Source organism: Temnothorax nylanderi, unplaced genomic scaffold (genome assembly GCF_030848795.1).
Source record: "Temnothorax nylanderi isolate EJ_2023f unplaced genomic scaffold, tnyl_v1.0 TNYL_tig0507_pilon, whole genome shotgun sequence".
Taxonomy (NCBI): domain Eukaryota; kingdom Metazoa; phylum Arthropoda; class Insecta; order Hymenoptera; family Formicidae; genus Temnothorax; species Temnothorax nylanderi.
This window is the reverse complement of record NW_027249569.1, coordinates 34,522-58,230: the sequence shown is the minus strand read 5'-3', so window position 1 is coordinate 58,230 and position 23,709 is coordinate 34,522. Positions and strand designations below refer to the sequence as shown.

The following is a 23,709-nucleotide window of genomic DNA, read 5'->3' as shown; positions in this document are numbered from 1 at the left end:
TAAGAATTAAAGGTTGGACCGTATAAATTCGGACATCGAAAAACAAATTTTTGCAATGCAAGTTCTGCGAAACTTAAGTATTGCCTTGGCAATGACTTGGATACTAGAACTCTTATCGCTGCATTCAAGAATAGAAAATGTTTATACAACCGTTCGTCCAGTATACCAAACATTACAACTGGTCCTGTATAAAGCAAAAATTGGCGAAATTCTGTTGCTTTGAACTTAGAGCACATATCGACAGATCTAGGGCGTCTCGCAAACTCTGATGGACAATATTTTTTGAGAATATTTAGTCTTGTACATAAAACAGAGATGGATCTTCCTGACAATTTTGACAAACGTGAGTATTTTCCATGAACCCACGCAGATAAAAGTTTTTTCATGAGGCCCAAGCATACAAGATGCATATATTCAAAAGGAACTTGTGAAACCATACCTATTGGTAACCTTGATAATGGGCTGTTACCTCTGTGATGATCCTCGTCTAAACATCTAGTATATTCTTCATCAGTTCGCAGAGAATGATTAATACCGATGAAGACATAACGACCTTCACAACGTATACCTGAAACTTTACATTTGGAACAAGGATGACAAGCTATATGACCACGATGATTTAAAATGAAAGCTCGAGCTGGCGCATCAGCTACAAAACATCTCAATCGTATCGGCACCTTATTGCCATGAAAATTAATGCCTCCATTAGACATGATTCTCTCTATGGGTCCGTTCTGTTTCACGCATATGCGCGCATTTATCTATAGCATACGTAACGTTTACTATAGAAAACGCGCGCATATGCGTTAAACGGAACGGACCCTATATCTGCAATAAATTTTTGAAGAAAAATATTAGGATCAAATGGTTTGTGTGCACCTTTATAAATTCCTACTATTATTGGCTTTGTATGTTGCACATTTACAATTTTACATTGAATAGGCCAGATCTGAATGCTACCTGACTTATCTAAGCTGCATCCATCTATATTAAAATCTAATTCTAATTGATTAACAATAATGGAAACATGAGAAAGACTTTGAATTATTCCTATTTCGAGATCAAAATGAACGTATTCTCCTGGTTCTACATTAAAGGTAGTAACACGTGCACGTGGTGTATTTAGAAGCGTTCTAACATCTTTCGGTAATTTATTATTAAAACAAGAATGTGTACGAAGAAGATGTAATATATTATTGCCTTGTGCGTGCGTCAAATTATTATTTACAAAGCAAGATGCCAAACGTTCGCGGAAAGACGGTTCAACCCGAATTGCTTCGCAGAATGAAGCATCGAACGAAAATGATGAAGACGAAGAAGAAGAAGACAAATCATCATTTATATCATGCCTATAATCGTTTATATCGTTAATATTATCCGTGAAAGAGGCAACTGACGGACCAGGAATATCTTCAAAATCACGATTATTAATTATAATCGGCTCTTTAATAGCAGTGCTACATTTTTTACAATACTGCAAACGTAAATTTTTCCTAACCTCTTTCATAACTTTACCTCGTTGTTTTTTAGACAAAGTATGTAATGACTTTCGCGAAGTAGAAAGTTTTAAATTATTAAATTCCATGTTTATACTTTCCTTGACGATGTGCCAAACGATGTAACCGCGGCGTGTCTCCTTTATACTTTTCCTTAGAATTCTTCGTTTATCCACCACTACTCGCTTCAATGGTTCAACTCAGAATGATGTATGACTGGCGCTCGTACAAGTTGCCGGTAAAGATATGACCAATCACAGCTTTTGAAGACGTGTTTAGCCTATCGGACAGCTCTATTCTCGCGCCAGAAATTTCTGTTACTAACCTGTTGCTTCATTTAGCTGTTTTTTTTGTCTTAGAGATAGTGGCTGCCTTTCGATATACACTGTGATACTGTAAATTGTGTAACTGTAATTATATATAATTTCTGTCACATATATTATATTATAGGTTTTTACTATTGACAGTATATATCAAAAGGCAGTCTCTGACACTAAGCTCAATCTATTGGTTAGCAACAGCAATTTTAGGCGCAAAAATAGAGAGCCTCTTGGATAGGCTGAATTATCTCGTCAAAGCCTATGATTGGCTGTACTTCGATCGGCAGGCCCGGCAGTTTGCACGAGCTGCGATCTTCATCATTCTGAGTTAAACCATCGCAGAAGCAAGTAGCAGTGTGATTCACAGTAGTGGGTAGACGAAAAATTCTTCAGCGCGAAACTCTGCAAGAGACATCGCTTGCAGTAGAACATTATGAAGGCAAGTAAATGTGGAATACAAGATTTTTTACCTCGCAAAAATCACTGTAAGTTCGTCTAGAAGATGTAAGGGTTATAAAATACATGAATTGTAATTCGTGAATATTTTGTTACAATTTTATTTTAAAAAATTAAAATGATTGTAAATATATAATACTCTCGGAAATTAGATAAACAGATAGAGATAATCTAGTAGAATAAATAAGATAAAAGTTATTGCATGTAATTATAACTCTTAATGCCCATTCTAGACCTGAGGATGATCCTACTTGTGGCTAATCCTAGTGAGTAGTGTAGACGGGTAAAAATCATGGATAATCAATGATTTTACCCGTCTACACTACTTATTAGGATAAGCCACAAGTAGGATCATCCTTAGGTCTAGAATGGGCATAAGAAAAGAAATGTAATTTCAAGAATATCTCATTCAATTATGATATCAATCTTGCAGTATATATATAATATTCTAAAATAAAATGCACATATGTATATTAATAAAATTAATTATATTTGTACAAATAATTAACCCCTTCGTTGGCAGAGAGAATTCGACAAAAAGTGCCCAAAATGGCAGGAAAATTTTTTTATCCTGAAAATTTGTACTCTGGGGTTTTTGAGGGCGCTGATTACGAATCTGAACTTAAAATTCGAAAATTCAAAATGGCGGATCCAATATGGCGGACAAAAATACAAAAAACGGCTTGAAAACTGGAATTCTTAATATCATTTAAAACAACATTGAGTACCAAGCTTCATACATTTCCACCTATTTTTTGTATTTCGCTCCATGTTATTGGATTCGCCATTTTGAATTTCTTCATTTTAAGTTTAGCTTCGCACTCAGCGACCCCAAAAACCCCCGAGTGGCAAATTTCATCCCAATCAAGTAATTTTTTGCATTTTTATCCGCCATTTTGGATCCGCCATTTTGAATTTGCAAATTTTGAATTCAGATTCGTAATCAGCGACCCCAAAAACCCTCGTGTAAGACTTGGATGCCAAATCGGAGCAAGTTAAATAGGAAAAAAAAGATTGACGCACTATTGCGTCAATGCCACACAGGGCACCGATTAATTTGACGCACTATTGCGTCAATGCCAACGAAGGGGTTAATCTAACAAATAACAAATATTAAAGAATCAAAGTTTAGAAAATTAATTAAAGATTATTAAAGATTTTAGTTTTTAATACACGGAAGAAAAATAATGTATCAACAGCATCATTTTTTGTATGAACAGCATCAGTGTAATTGAGATAAAATTTATTGATGCATCAATATTAATATACAAAAAACATCAGATAATTGTTTTAATAATTTAAATATTTGGTTTAATAATATCCAATTGAATTAACTATTTATGTTTGTGGCAGTCCGTGACGTCGACGTTTAATTAAAGCAACTTGATTTTTTTTCCGTGTAGGTACATATTTCAAAGAAGAGTCAATTGATATCGTAGCTGTAACATAAAATTGTATATACTACATCTTGTATTGTTCTAACAGATAAACGTTTTTGCTTACAAAAATAGATGCAGAGAACAAAGCGAGCTATTACTAAGCCATCTCGCTACCAGACAACCTCTTCAGAGGAAGATCGTTTAAGCAGACGACGAAAAAGAACTCGTGAACTATCACCAATGACGGATTCAGAGATCGACGATGACATCGGGGACCTACGAAGGATTTTAAATAACAGATCTCCTAATATAGATGATATTGATAATAATATTAATTTTTCTGATAAATCTAATACACAAGATTTCCCGCAAATTCCCACAAACGCACCACCGCACCCACATACATCGCATACATCACATACACTACATACATCACATACACCACATACATCACATATACCACATACATCACAGACACCACATACATCACAGACACCACATACATCACATACACCATATACACCACATACATCACATACACCACAGACACCACATACATCACATACACTACAGATACCAGATACATCACATACACCACAGACACCACATACATCACAGACACCACATACATCACAGACACCACATACATCACATGCACCATATACACCACATACATCACATACACCACAGACACCACATACATCACAGACACTACATATATCTTAAACACCACATGCATCACATACACTACAGATACTACATACATCACATACACTACAGACACCACATACATCACAGACATCACAGACATCACAGACAGCACATACATCACATATATCACAGACACCACATACATCACATACACCATGGTGTAAATAGACAGGTGAAGCATTGCGCATAATGGCGGCAGGTTTGGCGGTTGAACCAATCAGGAGGCGACCCGTTTTGTAGGCGCTCACTTTAAAGTGAAATTCGATTATAAGAAATAAAAATGCGTGAATCATGTAAAATTTTAAATATATATTTAATGAAATAACCTTAAATTAATTAATTAATTAATGACAATTAAACCTACGTAACCCAACTAAGGCAGGAAAAACGGAATAAATGAATAAACTAATAAACGATTAACCCTTAAGCTGCATACGGCGTCCGACCCAAAGTGATATCTGCTTGTAACTGTAAAACTTGCAAGCCTGTCAGAAGATATTAAATAAACGATGTTTATCAAAATTACTATAAAATCGTCAATTGCAATGTAGACAGATGTTTCATGAATTTTTTTATATTTTTAAAAATACTTTAAGGTAGGGAAAAATAGCGTTAAACGTGACAGACCCACGTATGCACTTAGAAGGTACCAAAAAAACCTATGCACTTTAAGGGTCGGCAGTAGACACGGTGGAGACCTCTGTCGGGTTGGCTTAGCTGCGACTCGCTGCGAGTCCGTATTTTATTTATTATAAATTTTTAAGAGCAAAAATGCAAAATCGGGCTCTGTAGCGGACTGCATTATTATATAAAGAGTATATGAAAAAAAAATTCACGAATCTGTAACTTATTTTATGAGAAATCTTGTTATTACAAATACGTAATTCGTAATATAGTAACAAGATTTCTCATAAAATAAGTTACATAGATTCGTGAATTTTTTTTTATATACTCTTTATATAATAATGCAGTCCGCTACAGAGTCCGATTTTGCATTTTTGCTCTTAAAAATTTATAATAAATAAAATACGGAGTGAAAGTGCAGTTTAACGTGCACTTAGTGCATAAAGTGCACCTGAGTGCACCTGAGTTTGCCTGGGTCTCCTGCCGACCCTTAAGGGTTAAACCTACCTGACCAAATCACAGACAGAAGAAAGGAGTTTAATACATAAATAAACTATAATGACAATTAAATTTGCGTAAGCAAATCAGGAATGTTAATCAAATATTATCCTACCTTGTTTAAGTTAGGTAGGTTTAATTGTTTATCAGTTTATATTTATGGTTGGATTACGTACACATATTGTGGTTACGCACACACACACGGGGGGGGGGGGGTGGCGGACGAATCAGTGCGTTTTCCGCTGCCCCCCCAACGTCAGGTAAAATGTGCCGAGAGGGACAGCCGGGGGGTTTTTAGTGGGGGGGTTGGAATCCCACATATATATATATATATATATATATATATATATAACCGCCCTCCCCGCCCCGGGGGAGGGGGTATCCGTGCGGATTTTCCCCCCGTCAAAAAAAAAAAAAAAAAAAAGTTACGCACACGATTTTTTCCGCACAACAGACGCGCTGACGGGAGCACCCATATTGCTTTTCTTGCAAAACGGGTCGCGCGCTGATTGGCTTAAAAACTGAACGAGTGCGCAGCGTCGGGAATGCTTCACCTGTCTACTTACACCATGACATACACCACATACATCACAAACATATCAACCTACATACACAATCCTACAAACACTTTTCCCTTCAGATACATTCACTCTCAATTATAACGCTAATTTATTAAATCCATCTGCGCCTCTTCCGACACATATGTATGAATGGAATTATTTACAGTAATAATCCAACATATCAAACTCAGTCTCAGGGAAATATAGGACCAGGATCAACACGTAATTTACACGAAGACAACGAACTGCCACGGAGTAGCGAGAAAATTAATCAGTAAAATATAATATTTATAGTTGTAAAAATAGAATATAATAGAACAAGGTGATAAAATCTAGAAATAGATTTGTTACGTACGCATCATAAAAATATCAATAATCGTCAGTTAATGTTTGCAGGTCCATTAATTTATTACAAAGACGCGTAGATGGCATTGAGGCAGAATTGAAGTAAGCATTGTATGTATTTCGTATTTATCAATATATAACATACCTCGGCAATAAAATTTTGCGTTTTATTTGCAGGCGGATGAATACCTTGCTTCAAAATATTCTGAGATGCGTACAGGATGATCGAGGTGTACCACGCAAGCCCGAAGTTCTTCCGATATCATCCCTGGCAGAGATGGACAACTTCGAAAATATAGATGAAAATATTTACGCTGATGTTGTAAGTAAAGAAGAAGATATAATTATTATTCTATTTTCCTTACTCATTTTCTCTATTTCTCTCACACACACACACACACACACACACACACACACACACACACACACACACACACACACACACGCGCGCGCGCGCGCGCGTTTTCATTCACTCATTCATTCCCTCACTTAATTTTATGTATGTATTTGCATTATCTAATCTGTACTTACTTTCTTTGTTTAGGTGAATTACTTTCGTTACATAGGCGGCTTTAACTTAAAGGAAGCGACAAATCTCTGCCTGAAGGAAGCTTTAAAGGACTTCCTAACGTCGTCATTCACATGGTGGGGCCGCGAAGGAGAGCAACGACAACGACCATTATATAATGCACGTGTTATTATTGCAATATATGGTACGATCTTCTTTATGTTTTGTATTTATTATTATTATTATCATGTGTCATTAATTTTGATATATATTACATTTTTTTACAGAGGCCATGTGCAATAATAAACATTTTCCGAAACCGAGTCGGGCAGAGTTTCAGGCCCAGGCTAAGGAAGCTCTCCGGGCGGCAAAGGAACGAGTTAGGAGCAAATTGCGTCCACGTGCGCAGGTGCCTAACCCAAGAGTCCCGAGGAACCAACGCAATTTTTGGGACGACGTAGTGCCAGAAGAAAACAGAGACAATGCTCAAGAATGATTAGTAATATATGAAAAAAAAAAATAATTATACACACGCGAGCATGCAAACATATAAGCACACACGTACATATTACATGTAACAATAATTATTTAATGTCTATAGTTACAGGTATGCCGATAGGAAGACGTTGATGTCCACCAACAGCGATGGACCAACAACGGAGGATAACAGAGGATGATGGTGGACAACGGAGGACAACGGAAAAGTTATTGGCATTTTTTAATGCCCTGTCTCAGTTGGCTAAAACTGCAGTACGAGAAAGTATTTGGTCATGAACACGTAAAATCAATTCAAGTAATCGTTATATATCGAAATTGATTTTGAAATCGATACGTGATTTAGTTAAAATAATCGTTACATGACTGAATTTGAAATCTATATCGGTTATCGAATTATGCGATAACGATACCGATTTCAGAATCAGTTGTTTCAAATGATTACTTGAACTGAGTCGCGTATCGACTTCAATATCTGTTGTTTCAGTATAACGATTACTTGATCTGATTTTACGTGCTTTGTTCAAGACTAAGACTTCCTCGCACAGTTCTAGTGGAGACCAATCGGTATTTTTCAGTACCTATTTTTATTGATCCAACGAGAATCATCCCGGTTGTCTCAATCGGCACTTTTCAGAGCCAATCTGTCTCGGTGGAGACCAATCGGCATTTTTCAGTGCCCATTAATTGATTTGACGAAAATTGATCTCGATTATCGCAATCGGCATTTTTCAATGCTAATTTATAAATTTAACTTTACGTTACATTAACACTTTTTTATAATAATTATAGCTGTGAAAGTTTCTTTGATAAAGTTATTAATAATAAAATATTAAAGAAAAGTGTTACATGTATTGTATCATGTTTTTTTTCTTTAATGTCTTTTTGTCAGTTTATAATTAAAAGCAGTGTAATGCGCGACACAGACATATTGAACAAAAAGACATTATCTCTCTTTTTTATTACAACTTAAAAATTTTAATTATGTGTTTTAATTTGTTTAGATCTGCTAGAAGAAATTTCAAGACTTGACTTTCTTTTTACTTACGGACCGAAGACCGGAGAAGAAAATAGTTTTTAAAATAAATATTATAATTTAAAAATTTTTTACATTTAATAATATATTATTGTTTAACATTTATTTTAATATAATTTATATTGTATTTTAAAATTGTATGTAAATTGCATGTTATTGTATTTTTAAATAATGTAAAAATATAATTTTTATAATTTATTAATTTATAATTATTAAAAATTAATCCTTTTAAAATAATAAAAAGAGAAGTAAAACTTTCGCAATACCAATGACGTCACTTGTTTGGCGCTCGCCCCCTGTACATAGCTGTACATATTAGTGTTAATCGTTAATTCGTCCGCAATAGCATTAGCGATCATTCGCGTTACAGTAATTTGTCGTGTTCGTGATTCGACGGTAAAGTCGCGCCGTCGATAAATAGATCCCGCGTTGGTGACTCGCGCGAAACGTTGGCGGATCGCGATCTAAGTCAATATTTGCGCGACTCACCCGACTCGTGCTGCCCGCCCGCGGGTGGCACCCCCAATTATTGGAACAAATACTCGCTCGCGCCGGTTCTCAACAGGAGCGCGACGCGAGCAGGACACTCTCCCTTCGGAAGTCGTCCGATCAACACGACACTCTCCCTTCGGAAGTCGTCCGATCAACACGACTCTCCCTTCGGAAGTCGTCGAGTCAACACACTTTTGGACGTGATCGAGTCTGTACTGGAACCGATTCACCGAGCACCGCGTGCCGTGCCTCGCTCTGCTTGCCACTGTTATGTGCATTTTGCTTGCCTGCCTCTTTTGCGTGCCTTTCTTGCCTGCCGCCTGTTTCTACCCTTGCCTGCCGTACATCTTCCCGCTATCACGGAGGGTTTGCCAGCCTACGGGAGACGGACGACTCGAGTACACACCCGAGAGGGCACCGGGCAACGAAACGGTGAGTCGCTTTTGCTTGCATACTACTCGTTACACGTATTTTATCGTTCATTCGCGTTGCGGGGACCGAGACACACCCCCGCTGGTCTTTCGAGTCACGTTCAATCGCCAATCCGGGGATCGCTCTACCGCCCCCCGAGCATTGGTCCTTCGAGCCGGATCGTCGCGTTAGTGAATACCGCCGACCTTTCGCTAGAATACCTCGTAAATTCGATATCAAAGTCCTCGTACTAGCATCCCTTATAGAGGATCGCTATCGTTAAATTAATTCGCTCGCGCTCGTGCATCTACGTATTAATCGGCCTTGCTCGCCCGCCTCGATATCTCTCGCTCGCAACCGCTCGCGACGAGAATACACGTGCGGAGCCTTGCGCGCCATTATCGCTGATCGCTCTTGCCGTCGAATTAATTGTGCAATCAAATCGTCATTGTCGCTCGAGTGCACGATACGATTTATTACGTTAGAATTAAGGAATATTCTTTCGCAAATATTCCACCGTGCCATTACTCCGATATTTCGAACGGAGCCATCCGTTACTCGTCACCTTGGCGAGCGGACGTTATTGTTTTGCCTCAGTTTTTCTGTCGGTCGAACTCAGAGTCTTTGTGTCTCGTTGTTTTCGACTATATTGTGGATCGTTTCGAGCTGCCGTCGACTCGAGATTATATTTCGCTGTCCTTCGACCGTTCTGACTTCGTATATACTCTGCTATAATAATTGTTTGCTGAATCACTCTCTTCCTCTCTGCCTCCTCGCGGGAAAATATCATATATCTATTTCTTATCTTTTATTCGCACCATGCCTAAGAACGCCGAAGCTCGTCGCGAATTGTGCATTAGGCGGATACGAGAGATTCACGATCTCTCCTTGCAAGCCGCGACCGACACGGCGATCCGCGCGAATTTTCTCGCTCGCTATCCGAGCGTGGCAAAACTCGCGGAGGATTTCGAGAACGCTCACCTGAAAATCATTCAGGAAACCGCGGATTTCGAGGCCGAGGACGTGATTAGAGCCGAATTCGACAAAATGCACTATGCCGTAAAGAGCCGGTATCACCTTATCACCGGCGCACCGCACGGAAACGCTCAGACGCAGCCCGCGGGCCATAGTTCGGCTGTCAAATTGCCTAAGATCGCGCTGCCGCAATTCTCGGGTGACCTCTCGCTGTGGCCGTCCTTCATCGCCCTGTACAATACGTCGATTCACGAGAACCGGCAGCTCTCCGCGATAGAAAAGTATCAATACCTGCTGGCCTCGTTAAAAGGGAAAGCCCTCAACGTAATTAAAAACTTGCCGTTTTCCTCGGATCAGTATTTGATCGCTTACGACTCCCTACTCTCTCGATATAGGAATAAAAGAAAGCTCGCGGACTATCATTTAAATTCAATGCTCGACTCAAAGCCATTGAAGACAGAATCGGCCGAGGCCCTCCGCAACCTGTTAGATGCGTTCTCCAAGAATACGCGCGCGCTCTCCTTGATGAAATTCCCGACGGATTCGTGGGATTTTCTTCTATTAAAATTTTTGTTAGACAAGCTTCCCCGCTCCCTTCGGGAAAAATTCGAATCAGCGCATAGGACTGAGGAGATACCGCGATACAATCAACTCACGAAGTTTCTTTCGGAGCACTGTAAGGTTCTCGAGGCCATCGCGGGTCCGTCCACCTCGTCGAACAAATCCAAGTCTACGTCGGTCTCGTCATTTGTAACGCACACGGCCGATTGCCCGGTGTGCAAGGAACAGCACTATATATCGAAGTGCCCGCGATTTCTCAAACTCTCGCCGAGGGAAAGACAGTCGACGGCTCGTGATTCGAAATTGTGCCTCAATTGCCTGCGACCGGGGCATGGCATGAACAATTGTCCTTCCACGTGGACGTGTAGAACCTGCGGCGTGAAACATCATACGCTCTTACATTTTGATCGGAGTGTTAATTCTGATTCTACGCCCGCATCCGTGACCGCGCCTCCGGTCATTCCGGACTCCGCAAACGCTCCTCAATCGGAGGACAAACCAATCGTCACCATGGCTAGTCTAGCCAATCGGGTCGTCCTGCTTTCCACCGTCCGAGCTGAGGTGATAGACGCCTACGGCAACGCGTTACCCGTTCGCGTATTGTTGGATAGCGCGAGCCAGGCCAATTTCATTACAGAAGGCTGCCTTCAGAGAGGCGGTTTCCGTCGCACCAAGCACAGTGCGACCGTATTCGCTGTAAACGAGACTAAGGCGGCTACAACGAGGGGCCTCACCTCCTTTGTAATTCGTGCGCGCGGTCGGGACGATACTCGTTTCTTCATTGAGGCTACGGTCTTCTCGCGTATAACTTCGCCGTTGCCTAATGATAAAGTCGAAGTCCGGTCGTGGAATCATTTGAAAGGATTGTCGCTCGCAGATCCCGAATATTGTGTGCCCGGTAATATTGACATTCTTTTGGGAGCTGAATCGTTTGTATCTGTGTTGCGCGACGGCCGCCGTAAGGGAAGGAAGGGAGAACCTGACGCTTTCAATACAATTTTCGGTTGGGTACTGACAGATGCGGTATCCTCAACGGTGCAATCGGCACCCCTGCGCTCGTTCGCTACCACCCTCGAGTCGATCGAGAGATCCGTGAGCAACCTTTGGCAATTAGAGGAGGTGCCGGAACACGCTCCTTGTTCAGAAGAAGATCGGCGTTGCAAAGAGATCTTCGCCAAGACCACATATCGTGACCACTCGGGTCATTTCGTGGTTTCGTATCCATTCGCGTCAGATCCTCCTACATTCGTCGACTCGCGTTCTATAGCTGTTAGTCGTCTCCGCGCACTTGAACGTCGTTTCAAATCGAACCCCGAGTTTAGAATCGGTTACAATAAATTCATGCAAGACTATCTCGATAGCGGTCATATGGAAGTAATTCGTGATCCATTCCCGTCGGATGGTCATATTTATTATTTGCCACACCACGGCGTGTACAAACTCGATAGCATTACCACCAAATTACGGGTAGTGTTCAACGCCTCGTCGCGATGCGCGAACGGGCTATCGTTGAACGACACGTTACTTAGCGGTCCGAAATTACAACAAGACTTACTCGCGATCTTGATTAGATTTCGCGCCGAACCGGTGGCTCTCACTGCGGACGTGAAACAGATGTTTCGCCAAGTATGGATAAACCCGGAGCAATGCGACTACCAACGCATTGTCTGGCGGTTTTTGGAATCGGATCCTATCCTGGATTACATTCTCAAGACAGTTACTTTCGGCTTAACTTGTTCACCGTTCCTGGCGATCTATTGCTTGCTCCAGCTCGCGACTCTACATCGGGAAGAATATCCTTTAGCGTTCGCCGCATTATTCGAGGCGCTTTACGTGGATGACGTCGTGGTTAGTGTTCGTACGGTGGAGCAGGCTCGCGCGCTTCGAGATCAGTTGTTATCGCTTCTCCGAAGCGCCGGCTTCGAACTCAGAAAATGGGCGAGCAGCCATCCTGCCGCGTTGGATGGACTCGACCCGCAGTTATGTAACCCATCCGAGTTATCGTTTGAATCGAGCGAGGATCAATCTCTTAAAGTCCTGGGCCTTCGGTGGTACTCACAATCCGATAGTTTCGGATTCCAGGTTAATCCGTTGGATCGCAGATGCACTAAACGTACTATCCTGTCGGAGGTGGCGCGTATTTTCGACCCTTTAGGTTTACTGGCTCCTCTCATGTTTACCGCGAAGTGTTTCATCTGACGTCTATGGACGCTTAAACTGGAATGGGATGACGAGCCTCCCGCAGATATTCGTCGCTGCTGGAATCGGTTTCAGGCGGAAATCGACGCGTTAGCTTCGCTTCGCATCCCTCGCACGTTTGACACACGCAATGTCGTTCGTTGTGAGATTCATGGCTTTTGCGATGCCAGTGAATTGGGCTACGGAACCGTGATTTATTTACGTTTTGTCACCCGGGATGGTGTGGTTATTCGCCTACTCTGCGCTAAATCTAAAGTGGCGCCGCTTCGACTTGTCACGATTCCCCGTTTAGAGCTCTGTGCAGCTTTGCTTCTTTCGAAGCTCATCGCTTACGTTCGTCAAGTCCTTCAGGGACACCTCGGAATCGATGCTGAGTATGCATGGTCGGATGCCGAGGTGGTCCTTGCCTGGATTCGCTCGTCTCCACATAGGTGAAAGACGTTTGTTCGCAACCGCGTTGCTCTCATTCAAGAGAAGGTACCGGTCTCATCCTGGGGCCACGTCGATACGGAGAACAATCCGGCGGATCATTGCTCCCGCGGACTTTATCCCCGCGATCTGGTGGCTAATTCGATGTGGTGGACGGGCCCCGAGTGGCTCGTGCGCTTCGAACCTCGAGTTGAACCTTCACCTCAGCTAGACGTCCTTCCTATCGAGGAAGAACGAGTCACATCTCTTGTCGCGCTCGATACGCCCAACGCGGTACTTTCGTTGTTAGATAAATTTTCGTCGTTGGACAAAATTTGTAGAATAATCGCGTATAGTCTTAGGTTTGTAAATAAATTCCGTGCCAAGTCCGATCACGCGACTTTGGCCATTGATCAACTCGAGCTGCATTCCGCATTACTAGTCGTAGTAAAGGTCGTGCAAGCGGATGCATTTCGAGAAGAAACAGGCCGACTTAGGATCGGGAAAGGGATCCCTAAGCCGCTTCTCAAACTCGCTCCCTTCCTCGATCCCTCGGGCGTCCTCAGGGTGGGCGGTAGGCTCGTGCAATCCGCACTGTCCTTCGAGAACAAACACCCTGCACTATTACCCAATAAACATAGGCTCACGGAGCTCGTGATCGACCAGGTGCACCGCGCTCACCTACATCCGGGTCGACGCGCGATGCAGTATTTATTGGCTCAGAGATTTTGGATTCTTGGGGTACACCGCGCTATCCGCCGCGTACTCTCGCGCTGCTATAGATGCTTTCGAGCCAATCCGCGTGCTACTCAACCCTTCATGGCGACCCTGCCGACCGAAAGAGTCAGTCAGGTCAAGCCCTTCTCGATTACTGGCGTCGACTTTGCTGGACCATTCTCGTTGGTCACTCGCCGAGCTCGTAGCGTCTCCTCCTTCAAGGCATACGTCTGTCTATCTACGAGCTGTGCACCTTGAAGTAGTACTTTCGTTGTTCACAGACTCATTTCTTGCTGCGCTGCAACGCTTCGTGGCACTACGCGGACGCTGCTCACTCCTTTACAGTGACTGCGGCACCAATTTCGTAGGGGTTGCGCGCGAACTTGAAACTCACATGAGCCTTGCGGCGGAGCGGGAAAAAATAAAATGGACATTTAATCCTCCCTCCGCACCCCACTTCGGGGGCCTCTGGGAGTCAGGCGTTAAATCATTCAAGACTCACTTGCGACGGGTGGTGGAGGATCAAGTCCTGTCGATCGAGGAGTTTACTACCGTTCTCGCACAAATCGAGGCCGTTTTGAATTCCCGATCCCTCTGCCCTGTGAGCACCGATCCTTCGGATCTCGAAGTCCTATCCCCGGGACATTTCCTCACGATGGAGCCCCTGGTATCCGTTCCCACGCACGACGTGACTTCGCTGCCGATTACTCGCTTGAGTCGATGGCAGCTCGTTCAACGAATCCACCAAGACTTCTGGAAACGCTGGCACCAGGAGTATCTCACTACTCTACAACAGCGTCCCAAGTGGTGGACCTCTGTTAATCAGATCGTCGTTGGCTCGCTGGTCCTCATCAAGGACTCCAACTTGTCGCCCTTACGTTGGAGGCGCGGACGCGTGGAGGCGCTACATCCAGGTAGCGATGGCGTTCCGCGCGTCGCCACGGTGCGGGTGGCGGATGGCTCTCTGGTGCGTCCCTTGGTGAAATTGTGCCCCTTGCCAACGGGCCCTGTTCCACCGGCGACTGCCCCGGTTTAAGGAAAATACCGCGTATTTTGGTGGGCGGGTATGTTTGGCGCTCGCCCCCTGTACATAGCTGTACATATTAGTGTTAATCGTTAATTTGTCCGCAATAGCATTAGCGATCATTCGCGTTACAGTAATTTGTCGTGTTCGTGATTCGACGGTAAAGTCGCGCCGTCAATAAATAGATCCCGCGTTGGTGACTCGCGCGAAACGTTGGCGGATCGCGATCTAAGTCAATATTCGCGCGACTCACCCGACTCGTGCTGCCCGCCCGCGGGTGGCACCCCCAATTATTGGAACAAATACTCGCTCGCGCCGGTTCTCAACAGGAGCGCGACGCGAGCAGTACACTCTCCCTTCGGAAGTCGTCCGATCAACACGACACTCTCCCTTCGGAAGTCGTCCGATCAACACGACTCTCCCTTCGGAAGTCGTCGAGTCAACACACTTTTGGACGTGATCGAGTCTGTACTGGAACCGATTCACCGAGCACCGCGTGCCGTGCCTCGCTCTGCTTGCCACTGTTATGTGCATTTTGCTTGCCTGCCTCAATCGCCAATCCGGGGATCGCTCTACCGCCCCCCGAGCATCACTATTTAGAAATTGCTACCAAACAGCAGAGTCTGCTCGATTTCTGCTGCCAATCTGCCAACAGATTCTATTAGCAGACCCTGCTCGGTTTCTGACGCCAATCTGCTCTCAGATTATGTGTGCGGACTCTGTTCGATTTCTACCGCTAATCTGTTGTCTGATTATGTTATATGGACTCTGTTATACTTCTGTTGGCTTTCTGCCGACATCTTATGATATATCAGAACTTGCATCCAATCTGTAGTGTTTCTGACCACAAACTTTTGTAACAGATATTTGCAAGATCTGCTTTCGACAGACTTGGCTGTCTGGGTATATATACAGGGTGATCAGATTGCACACTACTTAACACCCCCTCTCAATCTGCCATTCCTAATGCACTTCTTAGTTTTTCAAATGATGCAACTGGCAATGATTTTGTCATAATGTCCGCCAGTTGATCAGACGAGAGCAAATATTTAACCTGAATAAGACCATCGGCAATCACTTCACGAATAAAGTTGTACTTTACGTCAATATGCTTCATTCGTTTGTGTTCTCTAGGTTCTTCTAAGATTTTTATGCACGCTTGATTGTCCTCGAAGATGACAGTAGCCTTCTCTTGCTTGCATCCGAGCTCCGCAAGCAAGTTCCGCAGCCAAATTGCCTCACAAGCTGCGTGATTCAGTGCAACATATTCCGCCTCAGTTGATGACAGACTAACAGTTGACTGTTTTCTTGAGAGCCAAGATACGATGCACCCATGCAGTTGAACACTTGTAGACTTTCGATCAGTAGAATCGCCTGCCCAATCAGCATCTGCATACCCAATTAAACCGATTGAATCTTCCTGTGATGAATACTTCAGCCCAAGAGTAGTGGTTCCACGAATATAATGTAACATGCGCTTAGCATATAGAAAATGCTCATCCGTAAAATTGCTCTGGAATACGAGATAGATACGGAAAAGAAAGAGAGAAAACACATATATGAGATATCCGCGTACGAGCGGTAGTTTTTTATTTTGAAAAATAAAATATGTATTTACATACGTCGATACTCGTTTACATTGTTTCTGTGTGTATAAATATATATATATAAATTTGTAAACGTGCGTCGTGACGTTCAGGATTTGAAACAAAGCGCGGTAATCTCACAGTCGACGATCTTGTTAGGATCGAAAAATTCGCTTTTCAGTATCGCAGTCTTGGCCGAAGTTCCCGTCTTAATCGCGTTGGCGGCTATCTCCTGATAGCGCGAATACTTCGCGTCGACTTCCTCGGTGACCGCGCTCAGTGCCGAGACGATGCGATCGACGCAAAATTGTAAATCGTACAGCGAGAGCAGGGTGGCGAGCGACATTGCCAGACGAGCCGCGTTGGGTAGTTCCATACGCAAGATCGACAGGTTGTTGATCAATCCAAATCGCAGCGTCAGGTCTCCGATCGATATTGGCGAGGGGGGGCGGGTTCCATCGACGAGGTTGGATCGTAGACACGCCAATATGTCGTGTTTGCGCTCGAGTAGTCCTTTCCACATATCGAGCGTCAGAGAGATCTCCTTGCCTTGCTTATCTCCCAGGGCGATATCCACGTACGAAGGTGCGGGTATACCGTACCACGGTGACTTAACCGTGACACCGATGGCTAAGTATTTGTAGCCAGTCGTCGTCAGCGGATAACGGGTCGCCAGGATGCGCACCGCAGGCGCGACGACGGGGTTGCGAACGTCGTTGGGGGGGTGAGAGCTGGAACGCGACTCCCGATGATGATGATGCTGATGATGATCGTCCGTCGATTCGATCCTTCGTCTTTTGCCGTTGTCGTTCACCTCCGAATCCGTCTCGCGAGGGGTAAGATCCCTCAGCGCGGGTCGATCGGCCAACGTCGAGAACATTTCGCACGCGCGTTGCAGTATCGTTCGTTTCTGATTTCTGTTTCGACGCGTCGTATTCAGCTGACGATGCAATACTGATGCTTTGGCGGGAACACATCGGTATAAGTAGAAAAGTTCTCACTTATATCGCGCGATGTGCGGTGTGGTGTGGGGATTTGCGCAGTCCTCTACTTCCTTCGGCGGATACGGCGATTGTAAAGCTGAACGCCGCCGCCGCCGTCATCGTCGTCGTCGTTGTCCGAATCGCTCGCCGGTGACGTTAAATCGCCGACGCGTACGATTCGATCGAGAAGATCGCGCAACTGCTGCAACAGTTCGGTCTTAGGGCAGACGATATTCAGCATCCGTAGATCGAATTTACCGGCGGCCGTGACGGTTTTCGTAAATTCGTTGAATCTGTAGAACTGCGTCCGAGTGGTGAAGTACAGATTGCCGTCGACGTATCGGAAGATCGACGTCACGCCGGTCGGTATTCCGGGAAACGTCGCCTCGAGAGGCGTACGTCTGACGACTTTCTTCGTACATTCGTCTATCTCGCCCACCGAGTTACCGTTGTACATCACGAAGGAACGGCCTCTATGGGTGTTTACCGCTCCGTTGAGTTTCGCATCTGCGGGAAATCCGAGTTCTCGCAAGGTCTTCGCCCATTTTGGCCTCAGAGAAAATTCCGGATATTGAACCATGTATACCAAATTATCTACGAACACCATGAGATCACCGGACGGAGATTGATAGGCGGCAGCTATGTGCGTGTAATTGTCGTGAAGAAAGCTCATGTGATTCGACAGGGCTAACGGTCCATTGTACGTCCTACCGTCCAGATCGATCGACCAAACGTAACGCCCGTACGAGATGTATATTCGATTTTCCAAAATCAATATCGCGTTTACGCGACCAAGGGCGCACAGGTCCGGCGATGGTTGCGGCGGCCGTGACCGCGGTGGCGGCGGTGGCGGCGGCGGCGGCGGCGGCGGCGTCTGTGAGGGCGCGTTTGTCAGTTTTTCACCGTACAAACGTTGAATGTCGATAATGTCGAATCTGTCGAGCCTAACCTGATACTGCTTGTCGGGCGAGTACGCGAACATCACCGAGGTCTTGCGCTCATTGTGCGGCAATCCGAGAGAGTGACCGATCTCGTGCGTCAGCGTGAAATGCAGGGAAAACGTATTCGAGGGATTTTTACCGACGTGAATATGCCACGGCTCGTCACCGTCGACGTGCACCTCGGAGACGAATCCCGCTTCGTTCGTCGGGAGATACGCGTGGGCCAGCACGTTACCGGGACCGTCGAATTTGGCCGAGCAATTTGGGCCGTTTACGTTGATATTCGTGTTACCGTGACGTCGGGTTCGCCAAGATATTATAATGTCAGGATTCGTTTCGGAGCGTTCAAACGTCAACGCCGAATGTTGCGACCACAGGTCGAACGCGGCCCGCGCGGTATTCAGCTCCTCTTTGGCGGCTACGTAAAAATCCCACGTCAGGTGAGTCCTCGGCCATTTTGATAGACTCGCCGCCGTTCCGTGCTTCAGGATATCTTGGAAACCACATCGCGGTTTACGCATCAATTACAGCGTTTCGTCGTCGAGCGTTCCATCGCCGGGCAGACCGTAGTATCGTTGAAATTCCTCGATGGCGTTACGAAGAACGTCGTTTCGTCTCTGAGCCGGAAACGCGTCCACAACTTCGGTCAGATATCCGTATTTCCGCAGGTAATCGATCGTATGTGCGTAATTCTCATCCGTGGGATTGACGCACCTCGCGGCGATAAAACACGCGGTTAACGCGATTACGCGCGCGAGCTACATGGTCGAGGGCGAGAGAGAGCGAGAGAAACGGCGGAACTGCGATAACGGCGTTTCGCGATATAAGCGCGATCGCGACGCGCGGTTCACGCGGTGACGCTTGTTGCCGATAACGCGGACAGGTGGCGGCGGGGTCTCGCGGTGGAAAAAATGCGTCGATTCCGGCGGATGAGTCTGTTTGATAAAAAAAAATGCATTTTTTCCTGTGTGCAAAGTTTCTAAAAATAGTTTTCATTACACAATATCCTGCTTCTTTTATGGACGATGACGATGCGTCGCGATACGAGCGACTGTGTAAGTATGTAGACCGTCGTGAGACAGGTTAGTTTTACCCTACTGATGACCAGTCATTGCGATAGTAATCCTGCTCAGTACGAGAGGAACCGCAGGTTCGGACATTTGGTTCACGCACTCGGTCGAGCGGCCGGTGGTGCGAAGCTACCATCCGTGGGATTATGCCTGAACGCCTCTAAGGCCGTGTTCTCTCTAGTCAAAGGTGGCAATGATATCTCTAGAAGTCTCGTAAGTCGAAAGGCTCAAAACAATGTGACACACTACTAGGCGGCCGGTCCTCGCGGGCCCGGTCGTCGCACGAGCCCGGTTTGCCGTACGGCGCCTCTGCCCGTCGTCGGGATCTCACCGCTTACGACGGCACGGCGTCTAACGGTCGAACATGAGTTTCGCGAGTTCGATGTCGAGACTCGGAATCGTCTGTAGACGACTTAGGTACCTGGCGGGGTGTTGTACTCGGTAGAGCAGTTACCACGCTGCGAGCATGCCCGTGTAGGGCCCGTGTAGGGCATGCTCGCTACCGATAGCGCGGACAGGTGGCGGCGGGGGTCTCGGGGTGGAAGAAATGCGTCGACGATTCCGGTGGATGAGTCGGTTTGATTAGAAAAATGCATTTCTTCCTGTGTGCAAAGGTCAATTTTTTACATAGTTTTAATTACACACGCAATATCCTTTATGATTGCACATCCCTTCTTTGATTCCGCATCCTTCTTCGATTGCACATCCTCGATATATATAAGGACTCGAGGCTAGACTCGGGTGTAGTTCGTTCACAGTTTTTCGAGCTAGTAACGTGAATTTTTCCTAAGAACACGTAATGGACAAAATATCCAAACTGAAAGGAGTGTGCGATTTGGCGCAAATCCAGGCAACGTCCGTAGCTAGGGCTACGGACGACTTACACGAGGCGGTGCTGCAGCTGCAGCATCGCCTCAGAAATATCGTCGATGGAGCGCCGCCCTGTCTGCAAGTCACGATCCGCGTCGACGAGGACGCACGGATGTTCGATCGAATGTAAGTTTGTAAATGTAAAATTATATTGTTATATATTTATTTATATATTTATTTATTTATTTACCTATTTATTTATAAATTCACTTATATATTCAGTTATATATTTATTTATAAATCCACTTATATATATTCATTTATATATTTAGTAATAATATGTATTTTTTGCGAAGAGGACTCATCGTATCGGTGTTAAAAAAATCGAGGAACCACATGCGTTTGTACGCTGTGAGGATTCGCAGCATGTATCGGGACGCCGCGCGACTCGATTCATCGGCGAAGCGTCCCGATACATGCTGCGACGACAATGATGACAACGACGACGAAGACAACAACGACGACGACGAGGAGGATGAATAACTTCGTTCGTTGATTTTGCATCAGTTTTTTTATTGATTAAAATATAGATAGATAGATAGATCTTTTTGTTATTGATTAAAATATATACATATATAGATGGATGGATGGATACACATTTATATTTGATCCGTGGAGTCGATGCTGGAGAGACACTCGCGTCGCTCGTTTCACCAGTCGCGCAACTTCATCACGTTCTCCATCGCGCAGCACCGTTGATGGCGTCCGCAGCGAAACGCGCGATCGGCGCGAAGAAACTCCAGCCGATCGATGTCGTCGTACTCGGCGTCGATGGTCTCGATCGTCGCGTCGACGTCGCCGAGAATCTCCTCCAGCCACCTCTTCTTCTCGAGGCCTTTCACGTATATTCGCGCACTGGGCGTCTCTTCTCTCTCGCCCAGGTCGTCGCACACCGCGCGTCGAATAATCGACCTGGCTAGGCGATAGTCCACGTCCCCGTCTTTCCAACGGAGGCCGTGATGGTTCGCCATCAGCCAGTTGGCCCTTGCTTTTTCGGCGTTCGTGAGGAGGTCCCACTTCATCGGCGCGCGAAACACGTGATGCGCGAGTTCGCGCGTCTTGCTTCGGAGCACGGCCACCTCCTTCGCGACGAATCTGTCGCTCACCACGAATCCCTGCAGGTCGACGAAGATCGTCGTTGCCGCTGCGGCCATCGAGTCGGTGCGCGTCGAACAATTCACGCTCAAACTGCTCGTTCTTAACGGGATCTGAGGAACGATCGAAGGATCCCCGTCTTTATATATATCTCCCGTTTCCGGGGTGTGGTATCCTACAATCGCCATTTCCGCTAGATGATTTTGCGCACCACATTGGTCAGCGGACCGTACTCGATGACGCGATCGTGAACGATGAGACAAAAGGCGGTGGTCTTCGGCGGAACGTTTTCCTTGCATTCGAATTCGATGCGCACGTCCACGGTGGCGCTCTACACCGCTTCGTTTTGGCGGGAACAATCGATTACCACGAGCGGCGCTACTCGCGCGGGGAGAAGAGCGCGTCGTCGCGACTGTCCCCGTAGTACGCTCCTCGAAATTTCGCGTACATCTCGTACAGCACGGCGAACTTGTCGCTTTCGAAATCCGCGTTCACGTCGTCGTAGGGATAGAATTCCGAGTTGAGATACAATTTCACGTTGGCGAGCGCGCAATGATCGAACCTCGAGGAGTCCTCCGTGAATTCGTTTCGCCGTCCGGTCTGCAGCGCGAATATGACGTATCGCGGCTTCTCCAACTGCGGCGCGGCTTTCACGGCCCACGAATGCTTGGTCGTGCTCTGCAGCAGAGGAAATTCGTACAAGTCCCAAGAGCGAAAGCCCACGCTCAGAAATCGTCCGCTCTCCAACGTTCGCAAAAGCGACAATTTAGTCACGTCGTTTAACGCCACGTGCGGCATACGCCATTGCACCTTCAGTAGCGTAATTTTAGGATCCTTGGCGGGATCTCTCGGCACGGTTTTTTTCGGATCTACGACACAGTTGACGTCGTTCCGAGCGCGTATCAGGATAAGTTCGTGTCGCGCGTTTATCACCACGCGTCTGTAGTCCTTGCAGAAACCCAAAAGAATATTCAAAGGTACGCAAAAGTTGAATTGACGGGACGCGTTGTTCAGATTCGATTCGTTCGTCGGATAACTCCATCCGGCGTTCTGCAGTCTCCTGGCTCGTTCGGCGGTCAGCGACGCGTAGTTCTTTATCGTGCTGGTTATGCCGACGTTTCTACACCGGTCGATCTCCACGCCGTCGAGTTCGTATCAAATCTCGTCGAACATAAACGCCACGCAGTTGTTGACCAATTTCGCGTATTGCCTTTGAGCATCCGTCGCTTCCGACGTCGTCGCGCCCGCGCCGTCGTCATAGAGTCGTCCCTCGACGTACAGAAAACTGTCGCACGGCAGCGTATACAGATCCTGTTGCTGTATGGGTATCCGTATCTCGTCGTTGTGCCCGAACGTCGTGTTCACGTACGGGTTATACGTGTGAGTCTCGATTCCGACGATGCGCTCGTCGAAGATCGGCTCACCGCCGATACTCAGGATGTCGGCCATGGTCTTTCCTTTCGAAGTAGAAACGACGCGTTTCTCACGGCGAGACCCAGCGATCGTAGGAACCTGACGTTGGCGTTGCTGAAAACGGCTCTCTTTCCTCCTTGACCACCACCACCTCTTCTCTTCCTTACGCTTTCGATTACGTCGTAGAACGGGCTAGCTCGCTCGTTCGTACAATCCGCGCTCGATCCGTTCAGAACGAGCATCCCTCTCGCTCTCTCTCTCTTCAGGTCGCGGAGATACGCGCACACACACACTAACTGCGGCGACGACGTACGTGCAGTCTAATCGTTATCTCCTCGCCGCGAAAATCGATCAATCGATTGTTCTGATCCACGATTCGCACCGTGATATCGGTGACGTTTCGCGCGACGATCGGGCGGTAAATGATCTGCGTCGGAGTCTCCGACAGTTTATATCCCGGTGGAACTTTCGGCGCGAATTCGTGTATCGCGTGCACCGAGCGTCCGTTGCTGTACGCTCCCGTGGTGATGCTGCAT

General features: G+C 45.8%; 5 protein-coding genes across 5 annotated transcripts; 2 read left to right on the top strand and 3 right to left on the bottom strand.

Annotated features, from left to right (window-relative positions):
- Positions 1–292: 292 nt before the first annotated feature.
- On the bottom strand, positions 293–1,833 carry LOC139783514 (uncharacterized). Its single transcript, XM_071722690.1, is given in 4 exon segments — positions 293–391; positions 393–717; positions 813–1,474; positions 1,822–1,833. Coding segments are annotated over 4 exon segments (1,098 nt in total).
- Positions 1,834–10,150: 8,317 nt separating this feature from the next.
- On the top strand, positions 10,151–13,066 carry LOC139783513 (uncharacterized). The gene has a single exon (XM_071722689.1). The coding sequence runs from the start codon at positions 10,151–10,153 to the stop codon at positions 13,064–13,066; it is 2,916 nt and encodes a 971-aa protein (XP_071578790.1).
- A 1,519-nt stretch (positions 13,067–14,585) lies between these two features.
- Positions 14,586–15,227, top strand: LOC139783512 (uncharacterized). The gene has a single exon (XM_071722688.1). It carries the CDS (start codon positions 14,586–14,588, stop codon positions 15,225–15,227), a length of 642 nt encoding a protein of 213 aa, XP_071578789.1.
- Positions 15,228–17,848: 2,621 nt separating this feature from the next.
- Positions 17,849–19,246, bottom strand: LOC139783511 (stromelysin-1-like). The gene has a single exon (XM_071722687.1). It carries the CDS (start codon positions 19,244–19,246, stop codon positions 17,849–17,851), a length of 1,398 nt encoding a protein of 465 aa, XP_071578788.1.
- A 2,892-nt stretch (positions 19,247–22,138) lies between these two features.
- LOC139783510 (uncharacterized) lies at positions 22,139–23,209 on the bottom strand. Its single transcript, XM_071722686.1, has 2 exons — positions 22,932–23,209; positions 22,139–22,880 (listed from the first exon to the last, which is right to left on the bottom strand). Exons 1-2 carry the CDS (start codon positions 23,207–23,209, stop codon positions 22,139–22,141), a joined length of 1,020 nt encoding a protein of 339 aa, XP_071578787.1.
- Between the last annotated feature and the right edge of the window lie 500 nt (positions 23,210–23,709).

Excerpts from the sequence above, each read along its gene's own strand:
- LOC139783513 (XM_071722689.1), top strand. The coding sequence starts at position 10,151 with ATGCCTAAGAACGCCGAAGCTCGTCGCGAATTGTGCATTAGGCGGATA.
- LOC139783512 (XM_071722688.1), top strand. The coding sequence starts at position 14,586 with ATGAGCCTTGCGGCGGAGCGGGAAAAAATAAAATGGACATTTAATCCT.
- LOC139783511 (XM_071722687.1), bottom strand. The coding sequence starts at position 19,246 with ATGCGTAAACCGCGATGTGGTTTCCAAGATATCCTGAAGCACGGAACG.
- LOC139783510 (XM_071722686.1), bottom strand. The coding sequence starts at position 23,209 with ATGGCCGACATCCTGAGTATCGGCGGTGAGCCGATCTTCGACGAGCGC. Across the intron at positions 22,881-22,931 it reads AACAACTGCGTGGCGTTTAT|AAACGTCGGCATAACCAGCA; the intron begins GTTCGACGAGAT and ends CGACCGGTGTAG.